This window comes from Arachis ipaensis, chromosome B03 (genome assembly GCF_000816755.2).
Source record: "Arachis ipaensis cultivar K30076 chromosome B03, Araip1.1, whole genome shotgun sequence".
Classification (NCBI taxonomy): domain Eukaryota; kingdom Viridiplantae; phylum Streptophyta; class Magnoliopsida; order Fabales; family Fabaceae; genus Arachis; species Arachis ipaensis.
Genome location: NC_029787.2, coordinates 121,299,151 through 121,308,904, shown reverse-complemented (window position 1 = coordinate 121,308,904; position 9,754 = coordinate 121,299,151). Strand labels below are relative to the sequence as shown.

The window sequence follows — 9,754 nt, the reverse complement described above, 5'->3', positions numbered from 1 at the left end:
TTTAATTCTTTCTTCAAATAATAAAGACAAAAAGGATATATATAGTTTCAATATAAGGTAGAAGAAACATAATATTTTTTTCTCATTATTTTTGTATTTTTATTCTTAAAAAGATATGTGGTAATCCACTCTTTATTATTAGAAATTGCTATTCAAACAAATACACAGTTAAAACAAACCTACAAATTACAATCAATAGCCATAATAAAAATGTATGGGAAAAAAAAGGGTCCAAATTACCTCTATCACTATCTTTTCTATTTAAACTCTCCGTACAATTATAAATAATGATTTCTATTATTATTAGATGTTGATAATTTTTATTGGGCAAAAATAGTAATTGGTTCATTATTTATAGATTTTGGTTTGGTGGATATTCATCATTACTAGATATAATGGTAATATTGGCCAGCGGCAAACCCTTAAATGGAGCTCAGTACCGCGACGGATTAGTCCTTGACCTGTCGGGTTGGGGGATACCGTGGGAAACCAAAAAAAAAAAGATATAATGGTAATATATATTCATCGGATGAAAATTTTAAAATCTACATACATGTTTATAAAATTCTAAAAAGTTATCATATTTAACACTAAATAAATAAATAACTAATGAGTTATAACTCAAATGACATAGGTTTAATGGGTAATGCTAGATAGACAAAAAAAATAGCCAGAACTTACCTTATTTAGCATTAATTAATTGTCGCAACAATTAATAAATGCTAAATAAGGCAAATTATGTCTGATTTTCTTTGGTTACCAAACATTTTTGGGTTTAATTTGAGTAAACAACTTAATTAAGTTTCTTTTGAAAAAATAGCTTAAACAATAAATGACTATATTAAAAGGGAAAAGCTCTACATCCATGTAAAAATTACATGGATGATATCCAAGTAACTTTCACTCCACGCCCCACACCCCATTTGTTTTACACGCGCCTCTTATAACCTATATAACGAATCCTTATTTTGCGTTATCAACGTTTCTCAATGCAAACTTTTTCATACAACGTAAACCTCCTCCTCCTCCTTTTTGTTGTTCTGCTCTTTCGCGTTTTTCTTCTCTACATTATGGATCTGGATTGATTCAACGCAATTATCTTCGTCGTTCATCTTCTTCTTCGTTTTTTTTTCGATCTGCACTTTTGAAGTGAATTGAATGGAGTAAGGTGATCTACATCTGAATTGAATTCAATTGAATTGATAATATGTAACTGTCAGTAATTGTGAGTGTCAGTAATTGTGAGTAACTATGAGTAAATGTGAGTAACTTTTCGGTTCGGTAAGTACTAAAGAGGTGGTTCATCACTTTCATATTTTCGGTTCGGTCTGCAAAAAGAAGTCTAACAAAAATTAGACCAATATGTTCTGTTTTCTTCCCTAAGCACTATATAATTGTTTCACTGTAATTAAGATTTTGGTTCACCATAACTAAAATTTCGGTTCACCATGAGTACTGTGTTCGGTTCATTCTGCACTATTCAAAACTCTTCTTTCTCACTTTCTACTGCTTCTTCACCAGAGAGAAGGAGGAAAAGACAAAAAATACAGCAGCAACAACAACAAAAAATAACGATAGGGTTTCAGGATTTAGGGTTTATGGGTTCAGGGTTCAGTGTACAGGGGTTCAGTGTGTTTCAAACTTTCGGTTCACCCCGTGTATTAATTTTGGTTCACTGTGTTCATGGTTGAGGGTTTAGAATTTAGGGTTCAGGGTTCATGGTTTTAGGGGTTTAGGGTTTACGGTAGGGTTCAGGGTTTAGGGTTTAGGGTTTAGCATTTAGGGTTCATAGTTCAGTGTTCAGGGTTCGGGTTCAGGGTTTAGGTTTAGTGTTTAGGGTTCAGAGTTCAAGGTTCGGATTCAAGGTTTAGGGTTTAGGTTTTAGGGTGTAGGATTTAGAGTTTAGGTTTTAGGATTTTAGGGATTTAGGGTTTATGGGTTCAGGGTTCAGTGTTCATGGTTCTGGTTTTAGTGTTTAGGGTTCAGTGTTTAGGGGTTCATAATTTTTTGGTAAACAGGAGAGTGATTTCGATTACTCTTCTGAAACGAATCAAACTGACAAAGTTTGGATTATTCAATTTTGAATCGAATTGAATGGAATGCAATTGCTAATTTGAATTGAATTAAATGGACGGAGGTATACTGAATTGAATTGAATTGAATTGATAATATGTAAATTGTAGGCAGAGTTATTTGAATTTGATTTTATATAATGGATTATGTTTCGTTCACTCAGTACTATACATATTGTTTTCGGTTCACCATGAGTACTGTGTTCAGTTCACCATGAGTACTGTATTCGGTTCATTCTGCAGAAAGCTGTTTGAATTTGATTTTATATAATGGATTATGTTTTGTTCACTCAGTACTATACAATTGTATTATTTTCGGTTCACCATGAGTACTATGTTCGGTTCACTATGAGTACTGTATTCGGTTCATTCTGCACTATTCAAAACTCTTCTTCCTCACATTCTACTGTTTCTTCACCAGAGAGAAAGAGGAAAAGACAAAAAAAAATACAACAACAACAACAACAAAAGAATGACGATAAGGAGAAAACACGTGAAGAAGAAGGAACGCGAAAAAGGAGGAGAAGGAGGGGAAGGAGGAACGCGAAGAAGAAGGCGAAGAAGAAGAAGACGCTCCGTGCGTAAACGAGCGTGAAAAAAAGAAGAAGCGCGGGAGAAGAAGAAGAAGAAGCGTGGAGGAGAAGAAGCGTTGGGCGATGTATTGGGCGCGTGTATTTCACGTTTCATTTAATGGTATTAGGTTTTTTTGGTGTTGGGCAACTTGGTTACATGGTTACATGAATGTGTAGCATCCCTGATATTAAAAGTAGTTTATAAATAAATTATTTTGTATTTGGATTTTTAGTTCTAAAAGTACTTATTTTATAAAAATGTGGTAATAAAAAATAGTAGTATTACGAGAGAAGTCATTTTTTGTAACTTCTCTATAAGCTCTTAAATAATTTTTTAAAAAATTACAATTTAATTTTAAAAATTATACCAAACATTAATACTACTATTTTTTATAAGTCAAAAACTTAAAAAAATTACTTTTAAACTTTTTCAAACATACCATAATCTCTCTATGCTCACGTAAGAGATTAGGGGTTTAAGTCTTTCTGTCTTCGATAAAAAAAAAACAATAAATAACTTGGTTGTGAAGAAAAAATGTTGAAGAATGAAGAAATGGATAATTAGAATGGTTGAAATAATAAAAGGGTAAGTGATGGTAAAAGAGAGAAAGGAAAGAAATGGAAATTTGGGGTGATGAGGCATGAGTGTGAACAGTATAAGGAGAATTGAAAAGATCACAAGTTTTGAGAGAAAGCGCGGGTGGCATGGGGCTTTGGTTTTACCTTTTTACCTCTCTCCAGTCTCCACTGCTGCCAACTTCCTGCACACTGCATACACCACCTCAACAACCCTTCAACGCTATCAAATCTTGTTTGTTCTCTTAACCATGAATACCATATGGTACTTCACTACTTGTACCAAAATGATCAGTGACAATTCTGAGAACACCATGCCACTCAACTACAAGTCTTGAGCTACATTCCTACCATTCTCCCAAATAACATTATTTACTCCCAAACCTTCTTCTCCTTTTTTCTTCTGCATCATGTCCCACACTACATTTACCTTCCTCTTCTGCTTCCTATCACTCCTCTTCTCTTCTTCCTTCGCCGCTCATCACCGCCATCTTCTCCACCACCCACTCTTCCCGGCGCCTTCACTCCCCATCCCCATTCCCCCAACACAACCACCATCTCCCTCTCCTCAACCACAACCACAACCACAACCACAACACCAACAACCCAAGCTTCCATCCTCTTCTATTACATCACCTTCCTCACCGTCTTCTTCTTCCTCACCAAACAACCATTTCTTCTTTCCTACCTACCGCCCCTCTCCACCTCCTCCATCACCCTCCGTCGTCGCCACATTCCCGGCTAACATCTCCTCCCTCCTCCTCCCACATCCTACCTCCAGCCACCACCGTCCCGCTCTCGCACTTGCTCTCACCCTCTCTCTTGTTTCCCTCGCCCTCCTCTCCGCCGCTGCCGCATTCGCACTCCACCGCCGCTCCCGCACCTCGTCATCCTTCCACGCCGACGATGACGAAGACGACGACAAGGCCTCCAGGCAAGATAGCCTCCGCCTGTTCCCACGCAACGCTGCCACCTCCGACGGCACCCACCCCAAGCCCCGCGGCGGCCCCGGCGCCGCCTCAAGCCCGCGCACAGATTACCTCTACCTCGGCACGGTGGCTAGTTCAGAGCCACCGGATTCAAGCTCCAGCAGCACCGTTCCGAAAACTGAATGATTCGCCGGAACTGAAACCACTGCCTCCCCTGCCCCGCCACAATTTCCGGCCATGGCTGAGTGAAGAAGAAGACAAGGACGAAAAACACAAGGAGAATCAAGACGAAGAAGAGGAACAGTTCTTTTCTCCGAGAGGCTCTTCCGGTAACAGACAAGAGAGTCCTCCTTCCCCTGTTGCGGTTCTTGGAGTCGAAGATTCAAGTTCTCGTTCACCGGAGGCTTTTCCTTTGGAGAAACTCGGATGCAGAAGCTTAAACTCAAGAACCCCATCTCATTCTCGTTCTTGTTCCCCTCACAGCCCTGAAAGCACCAAATCACTGCCACCACCTAATCAGAACCCAGTTTCTGCGTCGCAGTCGCCGTCTTCTTTGTGTTCTTCTTCTTCTTCTCCTAAGCCTAGAGAGGAGTTGAGATCCAGTTGGGATGTTCCGGCCACCGAACTGCCTCCTCCTCCTCCTCCGCCACCACCACCGCCGCCTCCGCCGAGGTTCTGGGAGACTCCGGTGATGAATAAATTGGCGCCAAATGTTGATAAGAATGAGAGTGAGGAAACTCCGAAGCCAAAGTTAAAAGCTTTGCATTGGGATAAAGTGAAAGCTAGTTCTGATAGGGCAACGGTGTGGGATCGCTTGAGACCAAGTTCTTTCCAGTATGACACATTAAACTCACGTCCTATTCTTTATTATTAATTAATTAAGTTAGCTTTTTCCATTGTTGATTAATATCAGTCAACATCTTAGTGCGATTCTATATTCTTTTCTATATATTATATTATATGTTTGTGTTGTTTCAATTATATAATGATTTGATGGATCTGAGTTATGCAGATTGAACGAGGACATGATTGAGACGCTGTTCATGGTTAATAACTCAAAGGAAAATCCTACATTGGCTTTTAGAGATAATAATGGCCGCCGTGGTCAAACGGTTCATTCTTCACCGGTGCCGCCGGAGAATAGGGTGCTTGACCCCAAGAAGTCTCAGAACATTGCTATTTTGCTTAGGGCGCTCAATGTAACTATTGATGAAGTTTGTGAAGCTCTCAGGGAAGGTGAAACTAAAACTGAATAAGATGTAAACTACTATTTAAGGGCCTTTATTTTTCAGTGAGATTTTGAAATACTTATTTTTTTATTCCTTTTTTGGGAATAGGCAACTGTGATACACTGGGAACAGAACTTCTGGAGAGTTTGTTGAAGATGGCTCCAACCAAAGAAGAAGAAACTAAGCTGAGGGAGTTCCAAGACGAATCGCCCTTCAAGCTTGGACCTGCTGAGAAATTTCTCAAGATCATGCTTGATATACCTTTTGCATTTAAGAGAGTGGAAGCTATGCTCTACATTGCTAATTTTGATTCTGAATTAGAATACCTTAAAAAGTCCTTTGAGACTCTGGAGGTATGTATTCATATTGTGTGCTTATTGTTTGATATGATATTATGAATCTCTGACCTTTCAGTATCAATCAAGCCAAAAAAGGCGAAAACACTTAACTATTACCTTAAACTTACTAATCTAATTGCAACCATGACTGATTTTTTATACGAAGACTGCAATAAATTCTCATATTTCAATCTTTCCCGCAGGTGGCTTGTGAGGAATTGAGGAACAGCAGAATGTTTTTGAAGTTACTTGAAGCTGTTCTCAGAACTGGAAACCGAATGAATGTTGGCACTGATCGGGGCGATGCGCATGCATTCAAGCTGGACACGCTTCTGAAGCTCGTTGATATTAAAGGAACTGATGGAAAGACCACTCTATTGCATTTTGTTGTACAGGAAATCGTCAGAACCGAGGGATCTCATATTTCCGGTTCTAACAATCATCAGGCCTCCGAGAACAACCAGCAATATACTCTTCAAGATGAGGTTGAATTCCGGAAGCTTGGACTGCAAGTTGTTTCGGGCTTGAGTGGTGAGCTCACCAATGTGAAAAAAACAGCTACCATGGACTCAGACATGCTTAGCAGCGATGTTGCTAAACTTGCTAAGGGGATCGAGAAAGTTGTGGAAGTTGTCAAACTGAATGAAATGTCACCCTTGAAAGACACTAGCCAAAAGTTTTCTGAGGCAATGAAATGTTTCTTGGAGAAAGGAGGAGAAGAAATTTTAAGAATCCAGAACCAAGAGAAAAGGGCTCTCTCTTCAGTAAAGGAGATAACTGAGTATTTCCATGGGAATTCAGCAAAGGAAGAAGCTCATCCGTTTAGGATTTTTATGGTAGTGAGGGATTTCCTTTCGATATTAGATGGTGTGTGCAAGGAAGTTGGGAAAGCAAATGAGAGGACTCTAGTTGGTTCTAGACAATCTGTAATGCCTGCAAACCCTGTAACGCCAGCAATTTTTCCTATTATTACTGGTAAGCAGCCATGTGATTCATCTGAATCTGATTAACCCAACTGCAACTGTTTGAGTAAGTTCTATACATGTTTGGTTTTGGTCATTGATGCGCTAGATTTTTACTATCCAAACATTACGACATTTCTCACCTGAAGACAAGCATATCCCTTCTTTGAATGATGACAAAGCCCATGCTATCATGGATGACACTTTTTCTCGTGCCTAGATTACTCTGTATATGTTTACTGCCTAGACCATATAATAAATTTGAGTACATTTCTTTTTTAGCGTTACAGTGTTGTAGTTATAAATGATATGATAGATAGAAATTTTGGATTTTCCTTGTTTTTATCATCCATGTAAGTAGAGAATTATTATTTCCGAGTACAATCAAGTTATTACTAATGTAGCAGTGGTGGGGGCACTAAGGTTAAGAATCATCCGAACTTGAAAGCTATTTTGTGGAAAAAGGTCCTGGTTTTTCCTTTCTGGCATTTGCCTCTGAGTCTGAGGGAATATCAATCTGGATCCCTAAAATCCACAACTATGGAGATAAATGACATTACTTGGGTTAACCTAACTTAAGAGTGGTCCATGTGGCTGTAATGTGCCAATGTCAATATCTGTCAAACACATTGTTGCCCCTCATAACCAAGTTTAATATGTTTGGTGCTAATGATGATATTAAATGATAGGCCATAGCAATTTGATCACTGCGAGTTATGAAGCACTCTTTAATTTCATTAGCAGTTCCATCACATTCCCTTCAACTTCATTATGAATTCCATAACCTGAATGGAGAAGTAGCTTCATGTTCCACAGAATTAAGAATTAATAAATATTGGTGTTGTAGATCCAATACACAGCGGACATTTCGGACATAATAAAATTCTTCAAGAAACAATTAAACAGGTTCTCTTTTTTCTGTATACCCTTGTTCTCTTTAATCACAAGGAGGTTCATGTCCTGATTAACTAAAACTAGGAGTCCTCACACTCGGCATCCATGCGTTCAAGTACCTTTCGTGCTTCCTCTTCTGTAGCAGGAACAACGGTTCTAATCCTCAATCCATTTCTAATGGCCTCAGAATCAACACCGAATGTGAAGTAGAATCTGTTAGATACCTGTTTGAAGACAAACATGGAATTAAGTGAAATGGTTAAAAATAAAGCACTCGATTTTTATATTTCGATAGTAGTGCTAGTTTATTATCCATGCGAAATTTTAAAATAGAATTGAACAGATATTTGAGGAAAACAATGGCAGGGAATCTTTGCCGCCTCTTCATAAAAATATTGTAGAAAGAAAAAAAAATAATACTCTACAATTTTATGAGATATACAACAGCAAAGAATGTCTTTTTTCACCAGAGGATATCTTTTAATTATTCCATAGTGGGGAATATTTGATATTGACATTTTAAAATATGAATTCCAAACTCACCTCACTGGACCGTAGTTCAGGCTTGGTAACGTGTGCAACAACTTCAACATTTACCAGAGGCTTTGTTGGATTGTCTACTTCAGTGTACAGAACACAAGTCTTGAGACGAAGAAAATTTCCAACATCCACCTGCATCATCAAGCTTGTTTTCAGTTCAACATCTTCTCGAAATATTAACATAAATGAGGTTAATGATGATTATGTATGTTCAGTTCGTTATAATCGCCCCCTGTATGCTACTCACAGGCTTAACAAAATCAACATGATCAACTTCCAAGAAATGAGGTGCCACACCAGCAAAGGCATAAGCTGTTGAGAAGGCTAATTCAAAGGCTCTTCTCATCAAGAAACCCCCAAAGATTCGGCCATGGATGTTCCTCTGCTGTGGCTGGCAGATAAAAGAATTTTGGAGACAAGTATCCTTCATAAGGATGCTGTCTCTGTTGGCCAATGCTGGCATGTCACTGAATATACGCCCTTCTGCCAATAGTGCACTGAGCCTGTTTCCAGTGTCTCCATCATTTCCATGTTTCTCTTCTGTTTTCCTTTGTTTCCTTAACTTGCTACTCTTCTCTGCTTCTTCCCATAGCAATTTTTCTTTCTCAGTTTCAGGTAAGACCTGGTTAATTGGGACTGCCTTTCCGGTGGCAGAGTCCCGAGCCACAAATGTGAAGTTGGCCACAAGTTTAGGTGATTCTTGGATTTCCGCGTTCCCTGTTAGCAACAAGTGAAGTATCAAGAGGGCAGTATCAGTGGCTAATGGCTATGACTATGATACACAAATACTTTTTTTTAAAACATAAATTTGTGACTAGTTTCTTTATGTAAAATTTTCATATTTATGTATTATACTTTATTGTATTTAAAATTCACAAGCAAGCCTATTTATGCAACACTTTAAAGACAGGTTTGGGCGTATAAAACTATGTCATCATAAAAATTCGAAAGGGGCTCTCTATAACAGGAAGTTTCCATTCTCATACTTTTTTTCCCTTTTCTGAAGGGACATATTATCGCACAATATGATGCATAAGTTAATAATAAGATGCAGTTACTGTTTGACCCTGCATGGCTTGTATCGCAAATTTAAAGAAAATAATAACCAAACACTCAAACAGTACTGCATGCATTGCACAATAACTAGTAATTACTAACGCCACGAATTCATCCAACTAAGTAATAATATTGAATAAATAAAGTCGGTTGTTTTGGACGTATTGACAGTGACAAATGCATGCTTGGTAACGTATAAAATGAAGCTAAGTTAAGAAATTGTCACACTCTAAATACACTTTGACAATCACTTCATATACTGCATTAAATAAACACAGCCAAGTAGCCAACCCAAGTACTAACACTAAAAGCAGCAGACTTTTAGAAACCTAATACTGATATATGCATTGAAAGCGTTGATTATTGAGTCCTCATAATCCATTTGTAGCGGTAAATGGTAATGATGATACGTTACCTTTTGTAAACTGAGTGAGTTCGAGTTGAATCTCCATGGATGACCTTCCAACCCAAGTAACCGCACCAGCGATAGTCAAATCTTCATCAATATGGATCGGTTTCTTCAGAACCATTTTGTCAACAGAAGCAGTCACCAATAATAGAGGCCTCGTAGCTCCATCTTCGTTGC

General features: G+C 38.4%; 2 protein-coding genes across 2 annotated transcripts in view; one reads left to right on the top strand and one right to left on the bottom strand.

Moving 5' to 3' along the window:
* Window positions 3,283-6,943, top strand: LOC107631165 (formin-like protein 2). Its single transcript, XM_016334515.2, is given in 5 exon segments — window positions 3,283-4,316; window positions 4,318-4,983; window positions 5,162-5,385; window positions 5,487-5,731; window positions 5,920-6,943. Coding segments are annotated over 5 exon segments (2,628 nt in total). The 5' UTR covers window positions 3,283-3,630; the 3' UTR covers window positions 6,727-6,943.
* Window positions 7,455-9,754, bottom strand: part of LOC107633713 (acyl-coenzyme A thioesterase 9, mitochondrial) — a 3,172-nt gene continuing 872 nt past the window's right edge. The window contains exons 1-4 of the mRNA XM_021119523.1: window positions 9,584-9,754; window positions 8,360-8,829; window positions 8,116-8,244; window positions 7,455-7,796 (exon numbers count right to left, since the gene is read on the bottom strand). The exon at window positions 9,584-9,754 is cut by the window's right edge and continues 872 nt beyond it. Coding sequence (XP_020975182.1) covers window positions 7,653-7,796; window positions 8,116-8,244; window positions 8,360-8,829; window positions 9,584-9,754 — 914 coding nt within the window. The 3' untranslated portion in view covers window positions 7,455-7,652. The remainder of the gene's footprint in view (window positions 7,797-8,115; window positions 8,245-8,359; window positions 8,830-9,583) is intronic.